At 39.3% G+C, this 27905-nt stretch overlaps 2 protein-coding genes across 4 annotated transcripts; both read right to left on the minus strand.

The window, feature by feature from the left end:
* Positions 1–106: 106 nt before the first annotated feature.
* On the minus strand, positions 107–9506 carry cd151 (CD151 molecule). 2 transcript variants are annotated; one of them, XM_017484533.3, is made up of 9 exons: positions 9347–9506; positions 7138–7222; positions 6615–6806; positions 5141–5215; positions 3329–3349; positions 3066–3170; positions 2596–2751; positions 1641–1727; positions 107–1531 (listed from the first exon to the last, which is right to left on the minus strand). In XM_017484533.3, exons 2-9 carry the CDS (start codon positions 7219–7221, stop codon positions 1472–1474), a joined length of 780 nt encoding a protein of 259 aa, XP_017340022.1. In that variant the 5' UTR covers position 7222; positions 9347–9506; the 3' UTR covers positions 107–1471.
* A 3561-nt stretch (positions 9507–13067) lies between these two features.
* On the minus strand, positions 13068–27650 carry pus7 (pseudouridine synthase 7). 2 transcript variants are annotated; one of them, XM_017484941.3, is made up of 17 exons: positions 27546–27650; positions 26964–27086; positions 26559–26885; positions 26136–26220; positions 25372–25485; positions 24630–24774; positions 20756–20867; positions 19557–19634; positions 19233–19361; positions 18154–18279; positions 17930–17991; positions 17579–17739; positions 15863–15989; positions 14655–14756; positions 14333–14462; positions 14047–14138; positions 13068–13554 (listed from the first exon to the last, which is right to left on the minus strand). In XM_017484941.3, exons 1-17 carry the CDS (start codon positions 27587–27589, stop codon positions 13418–13420), a joined length of 2094 nt encoding a protein of 697 aa, XP_017340430.1. In that variant the 5' UTR covers positions 27590–27650; the 3' UTR covers positions 13068–13417. The 2 variants fall into 2 exon arrangements, with proteins under 2 accessions (XP_017340430.1, XP_017340431.1); XM_017484942.3 differs by having other exon boundaries at positions 26964–27029; positions 27546–27619.
* Positions 27651–27905: the final 255 nt, after the last annotated feature.

A 27905-nucleotide genomic window follows, 5' to 3' on the forward strand; every position in this document is an offset into this window, starting at 1 on the left:
TTTTTTTTTTTTTTGTTAAACTGATGCAGCTGTTAGGTGATTTTGCAGACCAATGTTGCATAAATTGGAGGACTGTTTCAATCCACTCCAAACATGGTACACACTATGATGTTCATAATGTAGACTTTTATTTTACATTACATTTATTCACATAACAAAAGCTTTCCATCCAAATTGATTTATAACTGACAGGACACAATCCAAGCATATATGTTGTGAAATATAGATTCATTTTTTACTGTTTACTCGGTTATAGAATTTACAGGTCAATTCAAAAATACATTTTAAATATATTTAAGTAGCAGTGCAAAGCAATATCCTTTCTAATGTTCTTTTCTAATGTCCTAATCACTTAAATTAAGCTGAATTAGTCATGAACTTTTGTTTCATATAAAGCTACCCCACTGAAAAATTCATCTTGGTCTGACCATGTCCCAGCCCTGCTGAAAAAAAAAAAAAGAAACCTTCATAGAATTTGTAATTGTTTTAATGGTTATAAAGAGAATTGTATTGGTTTTAATGGAAACTGTAATGGTCCCTGTGGGTCTCTACTGGTAATTTGTTGCCTTCTATTAGTGGCATGTTATGTCTAGTGGATACCATTAAGGACCTACATCCTTAATACTTCCTACTAAGTAAGGGAAACCATTTGGTCATGGTTCTAATGTTTAACAGCTGATGGTTTTTAATGGTATTTGTAGTGGAACCCATTAGACTTTCTGCAATGGTTTCTATTGTTTCTCTGGTTTTTTTTCCCCAGCATGGAGGTACCAAACACAGCCCAAGCTGGTCAGGCTTGGTAAATGCTGGTAGATGAATATAGTCTATGAACTACCACTACTAACGCAACATAATAGACAAGTTGTTTTTTTTTGTTTGTTTGTTTGTTTTATGAAAAAAACACAGTACAGGAATTAGAAAATCTCAAATCTATGTATTTACTAGTTTAGTCAAGTAATAAGGAAGCTGGAAAAACAACTTGCCACCTGGCAAAAATGCAAAGATGGTCTACCAGCTTGATCAGCTTGGCCTGCATTTTTGAAAGCTGGTAGGTGGTCAGACCAAGCCGGATTTTTTTTTAGCAAGATAATCTTTAGAGCAGACAGAGATATGGGACCGAATACAGTTAATGCAGTATGTGAAGTAATGAAGCAGTTGCAGGGATAACATCTCATCCAATGACCATCATGCACTTCAAGGCTGAGTCAGGCCTATGATGAACCAGTATTATAAATCAAAGTGGTTCATCATAGGCCACACGCATAGCAGTTTCAATCATTCATATGCTTTTCCTTTTTAAAATGACAGCCTTCAGCCAAAATATATTGCTATGGTCTGCTGTCCTTCACCACATTTACACAAAATATTTACATTGCATAGCAGCACTAGAAGAAGATAAAGGCAAATGTAAAATGTGTGAAAACCATGTGTGTGTTTTTTGTTTTGGTGTTTGAGTACAGGATGCACGGTCTTAGTAAGGCTCTTCTTTTAAACTTTGATACAGACAGCAGGTAAAGAGCATTCCTAAAATCTACAAAAGATAACAAAAACAGATAATACACAAAAAATTCAAACACTGTATATGAGAATTGGCAAAAGCACATATTGATCTGGAAAAGGTGCTGGGGGTTTTTTCTTACCTGTAGGAATGCGATTCCAACACCCACGGCGCCTAATATCAGCAAGTGCTGAAGAATGAACTCCTCTAATTTAGAAATACAACCACCCTGGGGTAGAAAAAAAACATGCTCAGAGATGTACAAACCAATGAAATTGTTTGCAAATTTTCTTGATGAAGTACTGAGATGACCAAAGAACTCCAGAGAATTACTGTGGTCCTTCATACAACTGATGATAAATTTTGAAGTTTAAGAAAACACCAACAGGTATGTACTGTATTGAAGAGCGAAAACACAGAAATACTACATTTACATTCTTGTTGAGTTTACCTATACATGTTTTACATTACCGTCCCCATGTGGGAACAGTTTGACATTTTATCCACTAAACCCAATTCAGTCTGACACTGATGCAGTCAGAAAGTGATTTGTTAAACAACATTTGGGACATTTTTGACACATACTACTATTGAGGTAAGAACTTTAAAATGCCCCTGCTCACAGAACAGTTGCCATTGACATAACTGAATCTTTCGGCCTAACATCCAACCATATTTGCCCTGGACTGTTCTGCTATCTATGTTTATACCACAGCACTGTTGAATTCTTGATTCTGAGTGGTCGGAAGGTGTTGAGTAATTTTCTATGACAGCCCAGAGGAACCGGCTGGTGAGGGAACTATTTATAGCTATTGTAAAGTAAGTGTTAACAGGACTTGTTTTGCAGATGTTCCATGACATTAAATATAACTATAAAAATTAATGGTGTGTGTAGATCTTTAATAAATAAATATGTGTAATAATTGGCAAATTGCTGTAGTATAAGCAGAATAAAACACTTTACACTGCTATGTGCTGTTATAGGAAAAACCGCTCCATCGCTGATTACTTTCTATAACGGCATGCCGTATAACTGAAGTGTTTTATTCCTTACACCTGACCCTGTTGTTGTAGAAAGAGCTGAGTATTAGGCACACCTCTACTTTGTAGATATTGGATGGGTGGTCTCTCACTCCGCAGCGAGCAGTAGGGGTCTTGCAGCAGCTGTCAGGTACAAGCCGTCTGTCCGCAACCGTGTGTATCCAGGCTCCGTCCTGCCAATCTGCCGAGCTGTTACTGCCACAGCACTTCAGCTGTTCCACAGCACAGAGAGAGAGAGAGTGTGGGGAAACAGGGAGAATTCAGGGTGCTTATCTTGACAACATTAGGTGAAAAACAATTTTAATGTGATTATAACATCTGGAGCAATATATCATTTGGTTCTCTGCTCCTCACCTAAAGGTCTGAGAATCTGATTTACAAACAAGTTTTAAAGACTACACCTCAATGTATTTCCTTTATCCACAACTACATCATACTTAAAGACTAAAGATAAAAAATGCATCCATTATGTTCATTATGAAACTACATTCTTATATGTCTTTATGTGGACTGCAAAGCCTCTTACATCCTGTTGGAGTTTGTCCACAGCTCTGGTGATGTGCTCCTGATCAGGCTGCTGGTACTTCTGCACCATGGTCTCTTTCAGGTCTGCTCTCAGCTCATCATTCAGCTGTACAGAAATAAGCAAAGCCACAATACAAGAAATCGGCAACGCTGACGTTTTATATACCATCGATTTTATATTCAGTGTGGAGCAGATGTGAGAAGTAAGGTGTTGCTGGATGAGTATAGTGTGATACAGAGGGAGAAAGAGTGGTAGTGGTTTACCTTATGGCAGAAAGGAAAACACTGCAGGGAGAATACAGAGAGGAGGAAGAGAGGGTTTAGGGACATGAGGGGGGAAAAACACTCAAAAGAAGGCATGCAGACACACAGATACATTTAAGAAGTCCAGGTGCATAGCATGCATACATAACTGTTTCCATAAAAAAGGGAGTGCTGTTAGAATGTGTTAATTACATGGCATGTTAAAGTTGACATTGCAAAAGTGTCTTGATAATATTATACAATATGATTGAGTATTGCTAAATATTAATTGCCACTGAAACGTCAAACCTTTTGCATGATAATGAGATGGGTCAAGTGTACCAAAATCAGAATGGTTCTAAGATCATCGAACTTATTAAAATGGAGCTTGAAGTAGCATCGCAAACGCATCAGTGGTTTTGAACTAGTCTTGTCTCTGAACCCACATTTGTACTTTATGTCAAAAACCTAAATCATTTTAACCATCCATTCATCCATTTTTCCTACCACTTATATTACACAGGGTCATAGGGGAGCCTGGGGCACAGGACGGGGGACACGCTGGACGGCAAGGCACAATCTCACACACATTCATGCACTACGGACAATTTGGAAATGCCAATCAGCTTACAATGCATGTCTTTGGATTGGGGAATGAAACTCCTGAATCAAAGGTGCAGCATGCAAACTACACACACACACACGCACACACACGCACGCACGCACGCGCACACACACACACACACACACACACTGTTGAGGCAGGATTCGAACCCACAACTTGGAAGGTACGAGGCAAACGTGCTATAATAATGTGATAATGAATGTGTTTTGAGGGTTAAACAGATGTTTAGACAAAACCCAGACCCTGATAAACTAAAGTACTGCTTCGCTAATATTTAACTGGAAAAAGAAATAATATTCTTACACTATATATGAGTTCATGCTAAATTTATAAAATAAAATAAAAAATTGTGACTTGATGGAGAAGAAGAAACCACCTGTGATCCACTCTGTGCCTTCTTTAGTGTTTATACCCAACAACATCAGCGGGGCAGTCTTAGCTCAGTGGTTAAAATATTGGACTTCCAATCAGTCATAAGTTCAAATCCCAGCACTGCCAAGCTTCCTCCGCTGGGCCATTGAGCAAGGCCTTTAACTCTCAACTGCTCAGTTGTATAAATGAGATAAATGTAAGTCGTGCTGGATAAGGGTGTCTGCTAAATGTAATGTAAAATGTAATTATACCATTCTAATACATTATTCAATCATCGATTTATGCAGAAAAACAACAGCAACCTGAAGCATGCATTATGCATTATATAACATAACCCCAATTCCAAAAAAGTTGGGACGTTTTGTAAAATGTTTTTATTTTTGTAAAATTAAAACAGAATGCAATGATTTGAAAATCTCATAAACCATATACTGTTCACAATAGAACCTAGAAAACATATCTAATGTTTAAACTGAAGAAATGCACCATTTTAAGAAAAAAAATATGGTAATTTTGAATTTCATGGCTGCAACACATCTAAAAAAAAAAAAGTTGGGACAGGGGAAACAAAAGTCTGGAAAAGTAACATATGGGTTTATGAGATTTGCAAATCATTGCATTCTGTTTTTATTTACATTTATTTGCATTTTACACAGTGTGTTTGGAATTGGGGTTGTATATTTTTTAGAAGTTTAGAGGGAAGATAAAGTTTGCAGAAAACACTATGAAGCACAGCTGTGTGAAAAAGTAAGCACATTTAGAGAGAGCTCCTCCTAACTAGAGATGTTGATTCAAATCTAACGGGATCAAACACAATTCAAGGATGAAACGCTTGCCTCATGATAATACCAATAGGCCAAAACTCCAGCAGTGATCTCCAGCAGGAATATCAACAGCAGCAGAACAAAGAACTGCAAAAGAAATATGAGAAAAAATATAAAATTCTCAAAAATCCAGAAAGTATAATATAAACTAAATGGGGGGGAAAACAATGTGTAAGCAATTATAAACAGAATTAAAACTGCTGAAGGATTAAGAAATTAGGTAATGGGTAACACAGTGGCAAATACACATGATAAATAAAAACAGTATATGTGAAATTCAGCTCAGAGAACATTTGATTTCGATGGAAACAAATGTTATGATATAGTAAAAATGAATGACCTTGGTCAGAACAGTGTGTGTGTGTGTGTGTGTGTGTGTGTGTGTGTGTGTGTGTGTGAGTGAGAGAGAGAGAGAGAGAGAGAGAGAGAGAGAGAGAGATAGGAGTAAGTTACCAAAGTCTCCATACAGGAAAGGTGTTAGGGGGAGCGAGAGAGAGAGAGAGAGAGCAAACATAACATGGACTAAGGCTGGATATAACAGTATGTTCATTTAACGCACGCACACATGCGTGCGGACAGGCACACACACACACACACACACACACACACACACACACACACACACACACACACACACACACACACACACACACACACACACACACACACACACACACACACACACACACACACACACACACACACACACACACACACACACACACACACACACACACCTCCCTACAACTCCCTTCCTGTATGGAGAATTTTGCTCATTCAGTCTTCTCCCCTTCATTCCTGGCATCCTCCCCTCCCTCACCCATGCCCATCATTCCTCAGCTGTGACTCAGTCCCCCACACAGGTCTTAAAGATACACACCAATTTATTTAAATCACCACGGTTGAGAGTTTCCCCACAAAACACATTCATAGTCATGCAATTAGAAACCACTGACAGATGATGTCTGTGCAAAAATGGCATTCGGTAGCCTTTACTGTACCACTAGAGCCTGCAGGTTTCAGTCAGAAAAGCACACATTCATTACTTAATTTTTCCCCAACATATTAGTCTGAAATGAAAAGGTCAATCCTCCCTAGAGATTCTTTGGATATTATTGAGAAGTGTTATGGCAACTTATTAAAAATTTTTCCAAAAACATTTTTGGGTGGAGGGATCTAGGGCAGTTTTTGTGCTGTTTTCTTTGTGTTTTGCCAAAGGCCTGCATTTGAACTGCCTTCTCACATGGCATATCACATGACACATAGTAGTCATGATGTTCCTAGTGCTTGATGAGGATTTAAGTTTATTTCACAGCATTCCCAGGCCCACACTGGAGAGGTTTTAGTAGTGAACATGCACTATATAACTTGTAATAAATGGGGCTAAAAAAGCTATTTGAGCCCATTCACTTTATATCGTCCAGCCTAATGCTAATGGTAATTTATGCAACATGTCCATAAATGACTACATTATGTTTTTACTCACCACTATCAGAAGTCTTTTGTTCTCCTTAATGGTTGCACAGCAGCCAAGGATTCCAGTGAGCATGACAACGGCTCCCGCCGCGATCAGGATGTAAGCAGCAAATGAATATGTACTGGAGGACAGCAGACTAATGTAGTCACTCTTATCCACTAGAGTCCAGAGTCCCACTGTGATCACAGTACCCCCAGACAACTGGGAGAGAAAAAGAGGTTTAAAGCAGATAAACATATTATAACATATTGCAGTTAACATTTATTCATTCATCTTCAGAAACTGCTTTATCCTGCTCAGGGTCACAGTGGATCCAGAGCAAATCCCAGTAACACCGAACATAAGATGGGAATACACCCTGAATAGGACATCAGGGATGTACTAGGGAATTAAACCAAACCATAAAGCTCTCTCACATGTTCAGAAATAAGGCATTAAAAAAAACCCCACACAAAACAACAATAACAACAACAACAACAACAACAACAACAAACTGGCTATAATTTGAGTCAATTAAACACAAAAGACTGACCCAGAAAAGCAGATTGAAGATGAACAACAGGTATTTAAGGCATACTGTTCCACAAGAGTTTTTCTTTTCCTCGTAAGCCGCCATCCTGGGAGAACACAATCAAAACACAAAACACATATGTTGAACATCCATGAGCTCTGCAAACACTTAACCAGTGCTGAGACATTCCTTTTTTAAATGCCTATCCTACCTACATCAAGAAAAAGATTCTATCCAGCACCCTTAAGGGTACTTTGGTTTGTCCCTCTTGAGAACCCTTAAAAATAGAATCCTACACCAGATGAACTGTTCCAATACAGAACGGTTTCAAGTAGAACTGGGGAAAGCTAGAACCGTTAAACAACCTAAAACTCGTTAAGGAAACATTTTTCTAAAAGTGTACTGCCTTAAGAAGTGAAACCTGTAAGAAATATTTACCATGAAAGAAGATCTATGTATACAGAAAACGTCCATGAAAGGCATGCAGACGGTGCAAGACCATTTAATGAGAGAACATGGTGTGAATATCACTTCAGCTACTAGAGGTCACAAACATCACGGATATCACGTTGTCTTAAAAACAGTGACTCCCATTTGAAAAACATCCCATTTAGTTTAGTTTTTTTTTCTGCTGTGACGTTCAACATACAGTATATGGCTAAAAGTATGTGAACACCTGACCATCACATCTATATGTGTCTTTTTATCATCCCATTCCAGATTTAGCCCCCCTTTGCTGCTATAACAGCCTCCAATCTTCTGGGAAGGCTTTCCGCTAGGAGCATGGCTGTGGGGATTTGTGCCCATTCAAACACAAGAGCATTACTGAGATTGGGCACTGATGTTGGACGAGGAGACCTGGGGTGCAGTCTGCATTACAGTTCATCCCAAAGGTGTTCAGTGGGGTTGATGTCTGGGTTCTGTGCAGGACACTCGAGTTGTTCCATTCCAATCTTCTCAAACCGTGTCTTCATGGAGCTCGCTTTGTGCACAGGAGCACTGTCAGGCCGGAACATGCTTGGGCCTCTTACTTCTGGTGAAGGGAAATCTTTGTAGCAACAGTTTTGGAAAGACCCACATACATATATAGTGTGTCATATACATATAGTGTATATACACAAGTGATGAATAAACAAACGATGATCCATCTATGATCCATCCAAAATACAGTCAAATACAGTTTACCAGAACAGACATGAAATGCTCATGCTCCGTCATCCCACTCTAATTGGCTTCCTGACAGCATAATGTGTGTGTGTGCGCGTGTGAGAAAGAGTCAGATGTTTACTACCCTGTGGCCCCTATCTGGCACTCAGAGACTTATCTGTCACAGTCTGAGTAACATTATCCTGCAGTGAGAAATGAGGTAAGTCCTATAACAGTCCCCATAGAGACTAGACCTCAGTGACTCACATCACAATTTGACACCCATGCTTAACCTGGTTTAATCCATCACGGACACTCATTGTGAGTGAAAAGACTACAGCACAATGTGCTAAAGCGGATTGTTTAAACATAAACTATAATTATTTTCTTTAACAGTTTGAGTATGACTGGTGTACTGTACTTTAGCAGAAACAAAAGGATACAAAGTCACACTGATCATCTCCTGAACTTCAGGGACGAAATTAGGTCTAATTCACAGTTTAGATGAATTAAATTCTAGAAATGATACATTGGTGAGAACGTATACAACTTATGCCAAAACCCTGTCACTGTCCATATATTTGTCATGCAGGCTCAACATGCTCATCATTTGCTATTGCCATGAGAAGCATTCATGTCAATGTGAGACATTACTCTACTATATACCCTTAATATTTACAGAAAGTGTGATTTATTATATCAAGCACTGCAATAAAGTCAAAACCCTGCTCAGCTCGCTCTCTCTCTCTCTCTCTCTCTCTCTCTCACACACACACACACACACACACACACACACACACACAGAGCGGAATGTGCGCTATCTGTAATTCATTACCGATAGACGGACACTTGGATCCTGTCTGACATCCAGAGTTGAAAATAAACCCGTGATCAGATCATACACAGTAACTCTTCTTTTTAAAAACAATGCAATGGGGGGGGGGGGGGGGGGGGGGGGACGACGACGACATGTTCACCTGACTTACAGCTGATTTCCACAAGGTCATTATTTCTAATAAATAAACAAATAAATAAAACTGAACCAAACTGATTTAATATTTAAAAAGAAGAGAAATGAACTTACCTGCTGGAACTGTACTAGACACCAAGCTAAAAGCAGAGAACCTCTTTCTTCACCACTAAACTACTTTCCCTCAGACTTTCTGACTGCTGGTAGGTCTGTGTGTGTGTTTGTGTGTGTGAGAGAGAGTGAGAGAGAGACAGAGAGAGAGACAGAGAGAGAGGGGGGGGGGGTGGGGGGCGGGGGGTATCATGAGGACACTCAGGGGGCATAAACACCAGGCATTACTGTGCTGGAGGTGGGCTTTAAAGGGAAATTTCACCCTTTTTTTTTTTTTTTTTTTTTTTTAATTCAGCATAAAACAATTTGTTAAAAAAGAAAGCAGTTGTGCATATTGTTAAACAATTCCCTAGTTCTGTAATGACTCATCCACAGGGCTAATGTGTTTGTTACCCAGTCAAGCTACACGTGGCTTCTAAGTTTTATATGTACTGTTGATCAGGAAAATGGTGGTACATAGAAAATCTTTTAATCTGAGTCCATAGTAACAACTATAAAAAATCTAACACATTTCTGAAGCAGAGAAGCTTGATTATTGAAAATGGTGGAAAACTGTCTTGAAAACATACAGCAAATGAAGGATTCTAAAGCAGTAGCTGCTTTATCCTGATCAAGGTCAGTGAAATCAGAGCCAACCCGGGAACACTGGGCGTGAGGCAGGAATACACCCTGGATGGGATGCCAGTCTATTGTACTGCACCACACACACACACACACACACACACACACACACACACACACACACACACACACGTGTTCATATCTAACAATTTATCTTAGTCAGTCAACCAACCCACATGTATTTTGGGAGGTGAGAGGAAACTGGAAAAGCCAGAGGAAACACGGATGTCATGGGGAGAATAGATGAAATACCACACAGACAGTAACCTGAGCTCAGGATCAAACTGGGGACCCTGGAGTTGTGAACTGGCAAAGCTACAAACTTCTAAGAGACCACAGAGATCTAGAGATCAGCCTACAAGGATATAGTGATAGGCTACTGACAGAAATCCCTGAGACCTTCCATTTGTCTAATTTACTCACTTAATTGATATTGTCATGAACTCCTTCTGGTCGTCTTGCATTTAAATTATTTAGGTATACAGAAAAAAGTTTCTAAAATGTCAGGGTTGTGGGTCTGAAAGTCTTTATCGGCAGTGCTGCACAGTGTAATCACTGCATTATTAAAATATTGTTTCATTTTCACTGACACAGACGACATTTATACTATGTTCACACTAGCAAGCGACAAAGCAACCATTAATTTGACATATACACCAATCAGCCATAACATTAAAACCACCTACCTAATATTATGCAAGTTCATCTTGTGCCGCCAAAACAGCTCTGTACCGTCGAGGCATTGACTCCACAAGACCTCTGAAGGTGTGCTGTGGTATCTAGCACCAAGATGTTAGCATCTTAAGATGTTACAGATCCTTCAAGTCCTGTAAATTGCAAGGTGGGGCCTCCATGGATCGGACTTGTTTGTCCAACACATCCCAGGGATGCACGATCGGATTGAGATCTGGGGAATTTGGAGGCCAAGTGAACACCTGGAACCTCTGTCATGTTCCTCAAACCATTCCTGAACAATTTTTGCAGTGTAGCAGAGCGCATTATCCTGCTGAAAGAGGCCACTGCCATTGTTGAATACTGTTGCCATGAAGGGGTGTGCTTGGTCTACAACAATGAATGCCAGGACCCAAGTTTTCTCAGCAGAACTTTGCCCAGAGCATCACACTGCCTCTGTTGGCTTGCCTTCTTCCCATAGTGCATCCTGGTGCCATCTCCTCCCCAGGTAAGTGACGTGCACGCACCTGGCCATCCACATGATGTAAAAGAAAACTCGATTCATTATATCAGGCCACCTTCTTCCATTGCCCCATGGTGCAGTTCTGATGCTCACGTAGGCCCATTGTAGGGGCTTTGGGCATGGGATCTGAATCCAGAACAACACGTTTGGAATGTGGTAGAATGGGAGATTCACAAACATAAAAGTGATCCTGATGCAATCATGTCAACATTGATTAAAAAATTAAGTGTGTTTTGAGAGCAAAGGGAGACCTTACCTAGTATTAGTGTAGTGTTCCTAATAAAGTGTTCTGAGAGTGTATATTATGTTGAATTTGCATCTGGGAATTTATTTAATCCCTGTATTTGAAAGATGGTGAACACCGCAGATTTTGTATGATTTGCTTAAATAGAAAAAGAACAAACACCTGTGATATTTAACACCACAAAAAGACAAAAGTATAAATGGATGGTTTCAACTCTAAAATCAAATCGGCTGAGTTGCATTTGAAGCCATTGTCACATTCGAGATATATGCACACCTGTGACCACTTAATAACTGAATTCAATATCAATTCATCCAATAAAACCGTTACACTTAAGCCATTGTTTTGTACATAGAATAGTCTAATTTTTACCTGTTACGTTGCTTAGCAACCCAAACACAATACTACACTGTGTGGTATAAGAATGATTTCTTGTGAATATAATTAATAATAAATGTATATATTTTTCATCAGTTTTTGTTGCCATTTTATAAAAGCAGTACGACACTTAAGGTTGTGTTACAACGATGTGATCATAGCCAAGGGGGTTTTAGGCACTCCACTTCACATCTTGCCCAAGAACACCCTGATCTGTAATAAACACCTGCTCTCCCCTGAGTTATTGCTTTAACCTGGCACAATCCATTCTGTCAAACACGTCTGTGTTAGGTAGAATTTATACTATTGACTTACCTGTCATGCAACAATGTACTTAATCTCTACAGCCACGACTAGTTTCCTTTGAAACAGATTCCATAATACAATTATTGGCACTTTTTATAATGTGATACATGACTAAATGTAAACAGACTGATTATTTACAGACTGCAGGAAAGCTAAATGCAGCTTGAACAGAGTGTTGCACAGATGGTCAGCGCTTGTGCAGCACTTGTGATCACACATGGATCAAACTGAGCCTTAGTACCCACAAATTTGAGAGAAAATATGTATTTTTCCTGTAAACACTTGTATGGGACATAAGTACACAATATGGCCAAAAGTATGTGGACACATGATCATCACGCCCATATATGCTCATTCCAAAACCATGGGCTTTAACATGGAGTTGGTGCCCCCTTTACTGTTATAATAGCCACCACTCTTCTGGGAAGGATTTTCATTAGATTTGGTAGCGTGGATCGTTAGTGAGGTCAGGCACTGATGCAAGTGAGGAGGCCTGGTGCACAGTCAGCGTTTCAATTCATCACAAAGGTATTCAATGTGGTTGAGGTCAGAGCTCTGTGCAGGGCACTCGGGTTCTTCAACTCCGACCTTGGCAAACCATGTCGCACCATGGAGCTGGCTTTGTGCAAAGGGCCATTTTCATGCTGGAAAAGGTTTGGGCCTCTTAGTTCTGGTGAAGGGAAATCATAATGCTACAGCACTCTAGACATTGTAGAAAATTGTGTGCTTTCAATATTGTGGCAACAGTTTAGGGAAGGCCCACACACACAGGTGTGAGGGTCAGGTGTCCACATAATTTTGGCCATATAGTGTAAAAGTGGTAATGTTGGGCCCCATACTATACAATTTCTTTATATATTATTTTAACTCTTACTGTGGTGTAATGTGGTGAGTAAAACATGTAAATAAGCCACAGTTATATCAGAGTAAATGAAGATCTGAACACGGGGATGTTTAGTGATATGAGGCTATTCCAAAGGTGGGGGGATTTAAAACATTTTAATTTTCTTTTTCCATTTGGGCAATTTAATTATATTTACAAATTTTACTCTGTAAATAAAAAAACGACAGTATTTATTTATCCTATCTGTACATCTAGAGCGCAATCTGATATCAGACAAAAAGAACAGGGTGGTCAATTTTACAAACGCACTGTCCAGGGAAATAAAATCCAATTAAACTTAAAGTTTATACTCAATGTTTTCTAAGCTTGGTATAAAGTAAGAAATTAAATACTGAACAACTCTGTGCTTATTTCTGATTGGAGTTATTAAAAACAAAAGCTTGGGGGGGGGGGGAGGAAAGTAAAACTCCAAACAGACGGTGGTCCTCAGTTCAGCCACACGGTGTTAAGCTGGGTCTGGTTCTTGATGCTGGTGTCCATTTTAAGCACTTCTCTGATGGCCATGGTGGCGTAGGTAGATGGAGGGAGGGAGAACTCCATCTTCAGAGCCTTGTATTTACCCTCTACCCATCAGCATGGGGTTAGAGCCACAAAATAACAAGAAGAAAAATATACAGGTCACATACAAAAAACAGCACAAAGACCAGTGAATCTGGTGCTGGCACTTTTACATACAGAACCCGAGGGAAAGTGCTGAATATTTTATAATACAACCAGAAGCTGCCAACAATGCAACAACAAGAAAATCCTAACAGACAGAATGTAAAAAAGAAAAACATTTTACCACAAAAACCTTAGCATATGTCAGTGGACAAAAGCCTGGTATGACCACCACTTAATAATAACTCCATTTAAACCCCCCCCCTTTTTTTATATTACAAGACCATGGCTCAGTAGACCACGGCTTGTGAATTCACAGTTCAATTATTTTAGAAAAAGCAGAAAAGACTTCACCATCCTGCATCACTGAAGTAAGTGGAGAAAAATCATAAATGCTATGACTAAACATGGTGTCAGTGTTGGCACCTCTGTAAAACTGTAATAAAATGACTGACCTGTCAGAAAAACTGGTCCTGGTTTGTTTTCCAATTTCTCTACATCCGTGTGGACCAGAGGCACTTTGGGGTCATCATAATGAATCAGCTCCCTTTCAAAGATGACCAGGAAAAAAGAGAGAGAGAGAGAGCGTGAGAGAGAGAGAGAGAGAGAGAGAGAGAGAGAGAGAGAGCGCACAATCTGAACCAATCTGGTGCATCACAAAATGAGCTTATTCCACTGTCCATCATTTCAGGCATTAAAAAGCAAAGAGGGAAAAAGGAGTTGAAGTGAAATTCCACTGACCAGCTGACATCATTAGGGCGTATGAGGATGCGACGGTAAGCTCCAGCCAGTGAATAATCTCGTACTTTATGCCTCATGTTATCTATATCCAGATTATCGACTTCCAGCATGTCTCTGTAGCCTTTCCCCACTGGCACACAGAGGATATGAGTTTGAAAAACATTATTGCGCTAAGGCATTTACAAAATCAAATCTAAACTTCACATAAGAAATGGAGATAATCCTAAGCGAAAACAAGAGAACGCTGAAAAATCGTATACAAAAAAAAAAGATAGTATCATGCAAAGTGGAAAAGAAAATATGAAGGTGGGTTCTGACTCACCCTTGTGTGTGGGATAGATGACATCAAATCCAGGCAGTGGCATCACAATATCATGAATGGAGTGCTTCTCAGCTTCCTCTGCAGACAGGATGTGAGCAGTGCCTGCAAGACAAAAGCACTAATATTACACAAAATATCATAATACATCAACAAAAACCTATCAAAAACTGTGTCTTATTCAGCTTTATTAACCATCAGCATTCATACTCTTTATCACCTAAGGGAAATCTTTTTTCAGGACTTCTGCAGGACATTTTTCATCATTTATTGTTAGAGTAACTCACATAAGCTAAATACTCCTCAACACTATAATCAACATTACAACCTCACACTGACAAACGCAGACACTCGTAAACCATTCCTCAAATAGAATTTCTACCAATTTCTAAAATGTTACCAAAAATATTAAGTTGATGTAGCAAGAAGAAAAAGTTGCCATCAAACAATTAATGAATAACAGACAATATTGAGAAGGAATGAGGCAAACACTTTAAGCACTATTTGCACTAAAACAAATCAAATCTCCATAGCTATAACCTACACTCCACAGCACACAACGGCGTGATCATGTAAGGAATAAAACATGATTGGGTGTGAAGTTATAGGAAAATAGTCAATGATGGGATGATTATTTTTAACAGCACATCGCAAAGTTGTTTATATCTCTTATACCACAGCAATCTGTCATTGCTATTTAAAAAAATAAATAAATAAATAAAGAACAAAACGCCATACATTTTTATTTGTTTTTAGAGGGTGCTTAAAAGAAAACCACAAAACACTAAACATTTATATGACAATGAAACACTAACGTTGTAGCGGAAACACTAACATTATAACATGAAGAGGTTAGATGACTAATTATGGACTGTTAAAGGTAACTGCAGCAAAGCATCTCCACTTGAAAAGGAAACTGTTTAAAATAAATAAATAAATAAAATTGCCACTAACAAGTGCATTAATATAAACCTGTGATTTGCCTGAAAAGATTTGCGAGAATGGCCAAAAACAGAGATCTATCTAGCTAATGTTGCTTAGTTGTAAAGGTTTGGCAGTTCATTGTTGACAGCCAAGTGTTGGCTACAACTATACCACTATAGTCCAACACCATAATGTTTTTTTCAGCAACAATGTGTCCTGACAGAACTCAAGGCATCTGCTGCTAAGACAGTAGTATGATATATGAATTTAAACAGAATACTTCACACCTCCTTTGAGTATTAGGTCTCCTTCCACAGCTTTGAGGCCATAGGCCTCCACTCTCCTGCTGACCATGGTGTTCCACACGAAGCTCTGGTAGCTGTGGATGTACATGAGCCTGTTGTTGCGAGGGATCTGAGGGGAAAAAATGAATACGTGAGGAAAAACAATGCATGAAATGACTGCATTAGAAGATGACATCAGGATAGACTTTAATATAAAATGTTATTTGTATAGAACCTTTAAATCCCTCACAAGCACTTTATTAGGAACACTATACTGCAGTGATGCCACACGACTCGCTGATTTGAGAATTGCATGAATGTGTAGGTGTACAGGTGTTCCTAATAAAGTGCTCAGTGAGTGTAGAGTGTAATGCAGATCAAAGGGGGAAAAGCATGAGAGAAAAGCATAGGAAAAATAAAATCAGGACAGGAGTGCAAGATTTTAAAATCAATTTTTAAAAACCCAATAAAATTGACAGTAATATCAGTAATATACACTCATAGAGCACTTTATTGGGAACACCTGCACACCTACTCTTTTATGCAATTACCTAATCAGCCAATTGTGTGCCAACTGTGCAACGTATAATATCATGAAGATATGGACCAGCAGCTTCAGGTAATGTTCACGTCAACCATCAGAATGGGGGAAAAAATGTGATCTTGGTGATTTTGACCGTGGCATGAATGCTGGTGCCAGACAGGCTGGTCTGAGTTTTACTATAACTGCTAATCTCCTGGGATTTTCACACATACAACAGAGTTTGCTCAGAACGGTGCAATAAAGAAAAAAAAACATCCAGTAAGCAACAGTTCTGCAGACAGAAACGCCTTGTTGATGAGAGAGGTCAACTGAGAATGACCAGACTGGTTTGATCCGACAGAAAGGCTACAGTAACTCAGATAACCACTCTGTACAATTGTGGTGAGCAGAAAAGCATCACGGAATATTCAATATGCCGAACCTTGAGACGCATGGGGTACAGCAGTAGAAGCCTGGTCCGATGAATCTCGATTTGTGCTGAGACACACAGATGGTAGGGACAGAATTTGGTGCCAACTACATGAATCCATGGACACAACCTGCCTTGTGTCAACAGTCCAGGCTGGTGGAGGTGGTGTGGGGAATGTTTTCTTTGCACATTTGGGGCCCATTAATACCAAATCAATCAATCATCGCTTGAATGCCATGGCCTATTTGAGTATTACTGCTGACCATGTGCATCCCTTCATGCCCACAAGTTACCATTTTGTAATGGCTACTTCCACATGATAATGCACCATGTCTCAAAGAAAAAGTTGTCTCAAACTGGTTTCATGAACATGACAGTGAGTTCAGTGTTCTTCAGTGACCTTCCCAGTCACCGGATCTGAATCCAGTAGATCACCTTGGGGATGTGGTAGAACGGGAGATTCACAGCAGGAAAGATCACCTGAAAAATCTGCAAGAATTGCATGATGCAATCCTGTCAACATGGACCAGAATCTCAAAGGAATGTTTCCAACATCATGTGGAATCCATGCATCTTCCATATTTAAAATCATAATACTGGAGCAACTACAGTAAACTCAACTGGAAGCATGTGTTAATTTGTATGTGTATGAACTTCTTGCCAGAGCCTACAATCAACACCTGTGTATGCCTGTGTACACACATCCCTTCATTTAGCATAGTATGTGTGTGTGTGTGTGTGTGTGTGTGTATATGTGTGTGTGTACCATTCCGAAAGCTGTAATGATGTTTTTTTTGCCATACTTTGACAGTCCTCTCAGGAGCTGTCCCTCTACACAGCGTTTCACTGGCAGCTTCTTCAGAGCTGCGTCAGGATCCTGTGTCTGGGCCCATTCCTCTCTACATTTCACCAGATAGCCCTTCTCCGCTAATGCCAGCCAGTGTGTGTAAAATTAAGATAGAGCAAGAGGAAAAAGGAGGAGATACACAGAAAGATGACAGCAAGTGAGACAGAGAGATTAACTAATGAAATATTATTTCTTGTTCTTGAGGACATCTTATCTATAGACTCTTTACACAATCAGTGCTAAACCTAGAATCAGAAGAGAAGCACACACCCCCAGGCCGTGGCTTTAGGATCAGGTCCATCACTTCAGGCCAGTTGTTCTGCAGGATGGCTCTGGATGTAAAGAAAAATGTTTACAGAAATCAGACTGACTCCCAAAACACCTGCACTGCAGTATATTAATGGTTTGTAGGTATGTACAGATGAATGTGTTATTAGTAAGTGTTTTTAAATATTCTTGTGTCGGTGCTGTTGCCTAATCAGGTGTCTTTTTACCTGCCAACTTGATGTGTGGGAACAGCTGTGGTGCCAAAGCGCTGCATGCCATAGTAGTTGATAAAGCCTGTGTCCCTGAGTGATGTCATGGCCCGTTCCACCTGTTCATCAGAGCCTGAGATGTTCCTGCAAATACAGCAAACAGGAGGAGTAATTACTTCAGTACTTATATATATATATAAAAATGTTTGTGTGCATGAGTTAATTGTTCTCGGCAGCTGCATCAAGTTCAGATATCAAAAGAGACTCCTAGAAATGTAAAGTGAATGAAAAACTCATTTTCAGTAACCGCTTCATCCTCATGGTCACGGTTGAGCTGAAGCCTATCCCTAGAACAGTTTGAAGGTGGGAATACAAGCTGGATGGGATTATAATCCATTACAGGGCACCATGCGCACACACACACACACACACACACACACACACACACACTCACACACTCACACACTCACACACTCACACCTAAGGGCAATTTATCTTAACCAATCAACCTGCTGGAATGTTTTTTGTCAGGTGAGAGGAAACCGGAGAACACAGAGTAAACCCACGTGGACCCAGGGACAACATGCATAAACTCCAAACGGAAATTAACCCGAGCAAATGGTATAAAATCGTCTTCCACAAATGTAACACACTCTCTAATCATTCACATTCAATAACCCTTGTGAAAGTGACATTCTGCACAGTTAATCATACTGTGGCTGTGGATGCTAAATTAATATATTTGCACTGACATGCCTATATTTTACACTTTTAGTAAGAAAACATCCTAATCTGTATATTGATTAAGGCAAACACACACACACACACACACACACACACACACACACACACACACACACACACCAAAGAAGATGTGCTATATTACTATTATGAAAGATGCAGTCCTCCACAGACCCAGTTAGTAAATCAGCTTGCACGGTTTTTGCAGGCATTTTTACACATGCAACCCTTTAATAAATCATGGCCTGAGTTTATTTCATAAAAACACATGTGTGCACAAACTAAAAGTACTAAAATAAAGGAGTGGCAAGTTATGTACTACACTAAAGTATATCCTTGGTGTAGCGTGCACTGACCTGAGTACCACTGTGAAATGGTTCCCCTGCAGCTCCCCCAGTTTCAGAGGGTGCTTTTTATAGCTGAAGTTTCCCAGTTTGAAGTTCATCAGGCACTTATTGAGGTGAGCCAATCGTTCTGCGGTGATTCTGAGAAGATGTAATAATAAACTTTCTAAAATACATATACAACGCATTCCCTATAAACACATAACTACAATTAAAAAAAAAATAAATCTAAATAAACATCAGCTTAGACAAGCAGGGACATGGGATAGAACAAAAATACAGACTTGTATACAAAACAAGGCTTTAACCAGGAACAGCACAGCTGACTGCACTCACTTTAACACAGCAATCTCTTGCACTGTTATGGCTCGCTTGTCTTTTGTGCCCATGTAGGAGAAGACATTGGGTCGAACCCTGAGGACACACCAGAAAGCAAAAGAAAAGCAGGGTATGAGAGTATGCGCAGAGAACATAGAGGACAAAAAAAATACAAGGTCAATAAAAAGTATGAATACGCTTTCTAAAAGTGAAGTTTATTCATAATTGGCATGAATGTTAGTAGATGTCTTTAACGGTTAAAAAATAAAAGCATTACTGTTTTTATTTTTACTACATTACTGAATTACTACAAAAACAAACAATAAGACATAAATGTAAATTAAAACTTTCTCATGTTAGTCTTGTTGCCAATTAACCTCCAGGTGTTTCTTTTTAGTAACACTTACCTTTCCAGCATTTTGTTGCCCACGTCCCAACTTTTTTGAGACGTGTTGTGGCCATCAAATTCAAAATGACCTTTTTTTTTTTTCTTAAAATGCTACATTTCCTCAGTTTAAACATTTGATATGTTTTCTATGTTCTATTGTAAGTAACATATAGGTTTATGAGATTTGCAAATCATTGCATTGTTTTCATTTACATTTTACACAGCGTCCCAACTTTTTTGGAACTGGGGTTGTAAGTAAATGAATAAAACAGTTAATTGGGGCTGTGCTTTGATGGGCAGTGATTTTATCTCTGCTTGTGCCAGAGAATAAAGGTTCTCACTGTGTGCATCTTTAAATAATAACCGTCTCTCCGACACATCATAGGATTTTTAACAGAATAAAAGGAAAAACAAACAAAAATAAACAACCATAAAACACTGCATCTTTACACATGCAGCTATCAGTACTGACTGAGCCTGAATTACTTTTAACATGAACCGCCACGTTACAACGACAGTAGCGGTGCTGACAATGTGAGCTATGCTACTAAAAGCACCTTATGCTAACTGCCTCTTATGTTACTCCATTGGTTCCATGCACATAGCTAGCTAACTTCGGTGAGTTTACCGGCATGCAGATTCTGCAAGATATACTGAATACACATATACACAAAAACAAGAGTAGGACAGGACTTGCGCAAAGAATAACATCTGCTAAAAGAAGAATAAACTCTAAAGGCAATTAAGGGCCAAAAATGCTTGATTTGCTTTTAAACCAATCTGTTAAATAACATAACCATTATTGTTATGTACAGGAGCCATACCACACCTGAGAAATTTGGAGAGAACGTTGATGGCATCCATGGTGTCTTTATTCTCCTTGTAAAGCACAAAATGGCAGAAGCTGCCACGGTTCTTAGGCCATGAGTGTTTTCTTGGTGCTTCCATGAAGAGAGAGACAGACAAAAAGAGTGCGGTGGAAAAACAACAGCTTAGGGTGAATACCACAATTTAACAGCCAAAAGTCAAAAGTGTTTCATTTCAATTACTAGATAACTATTAAAACAGTATAAACTTACTACCAATCCCTTGTACACCTGGACAGCAACTGTCCTAAATGAAAATGCAACAAAACAAACCCATGATTCCCCCAACCCCTCTCATGGAGCTGAGTGGAGGTGAGGTTCTTACCTGCAGCTGTTCGAACTTCTGTCCCAATAAAGAGGAGCATTAGGAGGACAAGAAAGTGTTACTAAGATCGGTCAGGGACCAAGTGGAGAACCCAGAGACGGGGCATGATGTGCATGCAGGGAGGAGATGTGCCAAAACACTTCTGTATGCCAGAGTCCTGACTCGAGCCGCAGATGCTTGTGGGACGAACTACACAGCCCTCAATCTGGCTTCAGCATGTCATATGTTCAAAAGGCGAATGATCTGCTATAGAAGACCCACACATGCCAAAAGACTACAAATGAAGAGAACCATACAAGTGGGAACAGTCGCTTTCCTTTTACTCCATACAAAACAACTATCATGTTAAGAAGGTTTTCAGATCAAAGCAAAATCAAAGATTTGTCCTGCAAAACAGTCTGCTAAGCCATTTCACAAGGCTGTCTAACAACACTTCTCCACTGAACCGTGTGGCTCACCACGACTTGAAAAGAAATGAGAACACAAGGATATCTGTACCCCAGCTAAGTGTGTGTATGGCTTTCCCATCACATAACTCTAACCGGAAGTTGGAGGACTTTCTTTCTAGAGTTTAGTGGGTGGTAACATGTGAAAGGCACAAATCGCAAAACACTACTCAACACCAGATGTCTCTGATTTCATGTTAACAGGCCAAGTTTGACCTCGAATGAGCTCATGAGCATGAGACACAATGGAAGCACGCGACCCCAAACACAAGCATGACAATATTTTAAGCTTTGAGTGCAAATTTACCAGACAAATCCAAAACTCAAGAAGGAGCACTGGCTGAATCTCAAATGTCTTTCTGCACTCGGCGTGAGGGCAGGGGGTAAGATTATATCTTATAGGATATGTTATATCCTGTGTAGGATACTCTGGGTGCCTACCTACAATCAATTGAAAAAATAAGTACACCTCATGGAAATTCTTGGCTTTTTTTGACACATTTGGACAAACAAACATTTGATCTTCTTTGAAACAGTGCCTATTAATAAAGTTGATACACTATGAAATGACACATACAATTGACATTTTGTAGTAATTTTCACAATACAAATTAACAAAAAAACAGTTCTGTCACATGGGAAAAGTAAGTATACCCCTACATTTATCACACCTTCAAAACCATAAAATCAGGTGTTCAAGGTTGGGTGCCAGTGATTAGAACCTGCTTAGGAAGTGCAGGTGGAGCCTGTCTTATTTATACCCCTCTCACATCTAGGGTCTGGTTTTCCCTTTGCTATTGAGGTGTGTGGTGTCATCATCCCAAGATCTAAAGAGTTCTGTAAGGTCTTCAGAAAAAAGGTTTTGGGTGCCTAAGAGTCTGGCAAGGGATTTAAAAAGATCTCCAAATTATTCAAAATACATCATTCTACTGTAAGGAAAATCATCTACAATTGGCACTGATTTCAAAAGTCTCAGTAAATTCAGTCCAAGACCAGTCTTTCTATTGCAAAAAGAAGTCCACAAGAATCCCAAAATTTCATCACAGGATCTGCTAGTAAGTCCTGCAACTGTTAGAAGTGCACACTTCTACGATCAGAAAGAGACTGCACAAATTTGAACTGCACAAGCCTTTGCAAAACTACAATTTGCCAATGAGCATATAGGGAAAGACCAGGCCTTTTGGAATAATGTGCTCTGGAAGTATCCATCAAAGATAGAGTTGTTGGCCATGGTAACCTCAGACATGTTTGGTGCAGACCAAAGACAGCTTTTCAGGAGAAGCACCTCATACCAATTGTGAAGCATGGTGGTGGAAATGTTATGGTTTGGGGTTGCTTCGCTGCCTCAGGGACTGGACACCTTGCATTCATTGATTCAACTATGAATTCTGCATCATATCAAAGAGTGCTTGAAGATAATGTGAGGCCATCTGTACGAAAGTTGAACCGAAAGTTGACCTTTCAACAGGATAATGATCCTAAGCACACTAGCGAATCCACCAAGGAATGGCTCAAAAAGAAGAAATGGAGGGTTATGGAATGGACTAGTCAACGCCCAGATTTGAACCCCATTGAAATGTTGTGGGGGGATATGAAAGGCAGTACATGCAAGAAAAACCCTCAAACATCTTGCAACTGAAAGAATATTGCATGGAGGAGTGGTCAAAAATTCCAGCAAGCCTAGTGCAATTATGAAAAATGCCTACAAGAAGTTATTTTTGTTAAAGGGGGCAATACTAACTTCTGAGGCCAAGGGTGTACTTACTTTTTCCACAGAGAAATCACATCTATTGATATTGATATTTTGTTGAATAAATGACTGAAAAAGCAAATTTTCCTTGTGGTTTTGTTCAATTATATCAACTTTATTAATAGGCACCGTTTCATAGATGGTCAAATGTTTGCTTGTCCAAATATGTCAAAAAAGCCAACAATGTCCATGGGGTGTACTTATTTTTTCACAAGACTGTATATCTGATTCAATATCTACCCATTTCTAGGTTTTCACATTTTACTTCATTACATCATCTGAATATCCGCTGAACTTTGGTCTTTACTAGCTTTCAATCCTTCATAATGTCTGTCAGTAGAGTCCCCACTGAATATCCAGTTTTACTGTCATTTCATTACTTTGTCCTCCTCAATTGTACTCCCTCATATAAATATTTTCATTCTGATAGCTCTTGTATTATATGCGTGGCGGTCTGTTGATGCTGCTGTAGCTGAAATCTGGCAAACCACAAAAATGACACAATTCTGCCAATTTTTTTAGCAACATGCTTCGACATCTCTACTTTAAGAAAACAAATGTATTTCCCCAAAACAGTTTATAAAAATTATTTTTTATTAATATGTTCTAAATAAATAAAGGCAGATATGAAGCTAGAAAGTTTTCATGGTCATATTTATTATTTTATATAGTGCAAAATCTGAGTGTCAGTGTCTCTCAGTGGAAGTTAAATCTTTAAATGGAATTTGTCCCCTTCTCACTTTTTGGGGGTAACCAGAGTTTAAAATGCAGTAATGTTACTTCTTTTTAAGATATGTGCAAAAAAAAAAAAAAAAAAAATCAGTTCATGAAAGTTTATAGTTTTCAAATGTATTACTAGAAAATGTCAAATTTCATAATTTCACCACATATTCATTTATCTATTTAACCTAATAATTTACTGTGTTTTATCATTGTATGCATTTTGTCATAAATAGGAGGTTCTAATAGTGACAAACAATTAACTACATCGTTATCATTTGTCCAGAGCATTGCCTCTCTTCCTAGGATTAATTAATTAATCAAATTCTCAGGTAATAGTAACCTTTAATCACTTAACCTTGTCTAAGAAAATGCTTTAGCTGCCGCAACCTTGTGTGTCCATGCACCTGTACATGCTGAATCTATTTTCATTAAATGAAACATGCATGGTGAAAAATGGAGAGAGATTGTGGCATGACATGAATAATTCCACATGCAGAAAGGTGGGGTAATGTCATGTAGAGATAATACAGCCATCTTTGTGTTGATTAGAGAGAGAAAAATTTGATGCATCATTCAGCGTGAATGCTCATTACCTGCCAGTGCTTTTTTCCCAGCTGCATGATATGCCACTATGAACCTCTTGCTCTCTCTTTCCTCAGTTTTGGTCTCCAGTCCTGGGTATAGGGTTTTGATTGCTTTATGAAGCAAAGTACGCCTCTCCTTGGAATCTCCTTCCACCTGTGTAGATGAACATATTACAGATAAAGAACGGCTTCTGATACACTGACATTACAATTAAATTAAATACACATGCCTACACATCTCTACAGTGATTTATTTAATATGTGATGGTGATCAAATTTATTCCTTTATGGCAGCACAAGTTGACTATATTCACAAATTTGTGATGTTAAATTAACAAAACAAATTCTGCATTCTTTCCTAAATTCTTCCCCCAATTTTTTTTTCACATTCTGTGAGATGACTCCTGGCTGGTTACACCCTGAGTCAGTACCTAAAACTGAAATAAACCCAATTTCTTGTGTTTCATTAAGAAAAAAATATTTCATTTGTATTTAGGGGAATTGGAAAAAGTGTTTTTTTTGTAAACAAAATATAGCAGGCAGACAAAAAAAAAAAATCAGATTAAAAAAAAAAAACAAGACTTTGCCTTATAGCCAGAGCTGCTGTAATAGACAATTACGCAACCTTCAGACCATGCAGAATCAAGAATTCAACAGCGCTTTCGAATTAACCTGATTATCTCGATCAACTAGTTCACACAGAGCTATAAGAGAGCAGTGTTATAAAATGGAATAGTGCAAACCATGTCACCTCAATAGCCACATTTCCCTCTTTGTTTTTGAATAGTTGCAGATCAGCAAGCTGCTGTTTTTGCTCTTCTGTCAGGTCCTGACACTCTACTGGCTCAGGCTCTGCAGATGCTTCCTACAAAGGACAGACAAGAGACTGACAACTCACTATTTTATAGACCACAGATAGACATATACTGTATATTTGCTGAAACTGAATGGTACTGAGAAAATCCATCCATCCATCTTCTATACCGCTTATCCTTTTCAGGGTCATGGGGAACCTGGAGCCTATCCCAGGGAACATCGGGCACAAGGCGGGGTACACCCTGAACAGGGTGCCAATCCATCACAGGGCACACTCACATACACATTCACACACCCATTCATACACTATGGACACGCCAAAGATGACATCTGATCTAGCAAACTATACCGTGAATATATGAGGAATGTCAGTCTTTGCATGCATGTCTTTGGACTGAGGGAGGAAACCAGAGTACCTGGAGGAAACCCCCTGCAGCACGGGGAGAACATGCAAAGTCTGCACACACAGGGCCACGGTGGGAATCGAACCCACAACCCTGGAGGTGTGAGGCTACCGTGCGCCCTTGGTACCGAGAAAATGTATGATGTAAATCAAATCAAATTTCGCTAAGCAAGATCAGGATTTGTTTTGTTTTTGTTTTTTTACTCATCAGGTAATTACTTGATTGAAATGGTTCTCAGTCAGCCCTGAATGAGTTTTGAACAAGTACCTTGCTACCGTACAGGCATGTTTCTCACCTCTGTTTCGACAGGTATGGAGAGGTCATCTAGCCGCATGATCTTCCCCTCCTTGCTAATCTCATGCACCACAAAATCAGAGTACCTAATAAGACAGGTAATAAAATGGGTAGTTATTCAAACACTACCTCACTCATGTGTTAAATCATTTCAAACGCTTTACGGTAATCTTGGTCCCGTACAGTATTCACTGCCAGAATATGGGACACTTCTAGGACTGCAGATTTATTATTTGGCAGAATAATGCAAAAAATTTTTTTAAAAATGCCACAAATGGTTTGTTTCCTAAAACTACACTAATCAGACGGACAAGAAAAGATGACATCTGATCTAGCAAACTATAACGTGAATATATGAGGAATGTCAGTACTGTGATACGAGGAACACGAGAGAGCTGACACATATGAACTCAAACAAACTAACCTCTCTTTCAAGATTCCAGAGAATCCTTTATGATCGCTGACAAACTTATAGATTCCTACATCTACTTCACTAAGTCCATGCTTCATCATATCAGCAAAGGTCTCTCCTTCTCCATCTTCAGCCTCCAAAGATGCCTCTTCTCCACCCTCCTCTGCCTCCATCTCTTCTTTGTCTTCCTCTGTTTGTTTGGCGACATGGCTGCCATTAGCTTCATCCTGAAGTCGGGCTTTCTTCGCAGTGTGTTCTGAATTCTCTTCAGGGCACGCTCGCTTCTCCCCAGGATGAATCAGCGCCGTTGAAGCCTCCTTGTCCTCCATTGGTACAAATCTGCCATGAGCAAGAAATAAAGAAAAAACAATCACTTCACAGGATTCACAGGATTAACATCTGCCTTGGGTTACTCACCTCCGAGAGGAAAACTGTCTACAAGCAGGAAAGATCTTTTGCTTATGATGGGATTTTTGAAGACACCTAAACAAGTTAGAGAAAAACCACAGTCTTGAAGGATGAGGACACAGAGTCACAGTTCTGTTCGGAGAAAAACAGGAAATGTAGTCATGTAACACAGACATGATGCACAACAGAAGCACAAAGCTGGACACACAGTCTCGAAATCTGCACTCTTCTAATTCTAGCAACTAGAAGGATGTTTAAAATGATTGATGTCTGCTGTAGAGGAAAGCTTTTAGTGTGGCATGTCTTTGAATAAACAAAAGGGTCGTGGCTATAATCACTCCCTAACGATTACACATAATTTCACAGTGAAACTATTCCTGACCCACGGCCTTGTAGGCAATGCAGGAACTGTAATGTCTACAGCTAGCATGTGTGCACCAGTAGCTAGTTTGGTGTTTAGAAACCAGTCTCTGGTAAGGTAGCTGAGACAAGCTCAGCATGCCCCGTGCATTACAACTCGCACTTTATGCATTTAACATCCAAAATGTCGAACTGTATTGTAGAAATGTTAGCTCATAATAACGTACTCACCTGATCCAGATAAGTCTTACTGTCCGCAGTGCCTTTACCAGCATGAGAAAGCAGCATGTATTACAGTCCGCTCTACTCCGGAAGTGTTTACTCGGATAAGCCCCGCCTCCTCATCTTGTACTATCCATATAAACGTACTTCGTATAGTATTTAATATTTGCTTTTACATCATTTAGATGTAGAATCCATAACATTTATCCTGTCAAGCAATAAAAAACCCAGACTGGTTATTGACACTAAATGCTCCTTTTCTCAGAATGACACTGAATCTCCTGTTCATTTATTTTGTTGGTTTTATATATATACTCTGCAGCTCTGGAAAGAATTTATACATCTAAATTAATTATGACGGTGGTTTAG

Source organism: Ictalurus punctatus, chromosome 14 (assembly GCF_001660625.3).
Source record: "Ictalurus punctatus breed USDA103 chromosome 14, Coco_2.0, whole genome shotgun sequence".
In the NCBI taxonomy this organism is placed as follows: Eukaryota; Metazoa; Chordata; class Actinopteri; order Siluriformes; family Ictaluridae; genus Ictalurus; species Ictalurus punctatus.

Coding starts and splice junctions, on each gene's coding strand:
- cd151 (XM_017484533.3), bottom strand. CDS start 7,221: ATGGCGGCTTACGAGGAAAAGAAAAACTCTTGTGGAACAGTATGCCTT. Junction 6,807..7,137: donor TCTTCAATCTGCTTTTCTGG/GTCAGTCTTTTG, acceptor TTTCTCTCCCAG/TTGTCTGGGGGTACTGTGAT. Junction 3,350..5,140: donor CCTATTGGTATTATCATGAG/GCAAGCGTTTCA, acceptor TTCTCCCTGCAG/TGTTTTCCTTTCTGCCATAA.
- pus7 (XM_017484941.3), bottom strand. CDS start 27,589: ATGCTGGTAAAGGCACTGCGGACAGTAAGACTTATCTGGATCAG. Junction 26,886..26,963: donor AGACAGTTTTCCTCTCGGAG/GTGAGTAACCCA, acceptor TGCTCATGGCAG/ATTTGTACCAATGGAGGACA. Junction 26,221..26,558: donor TCTGGAATCTTGAAAGAGAG/GTTAGTTTGTTT, acceptor CTGTCTTATTAG/GTACTCTGATTTTGTGGTGC.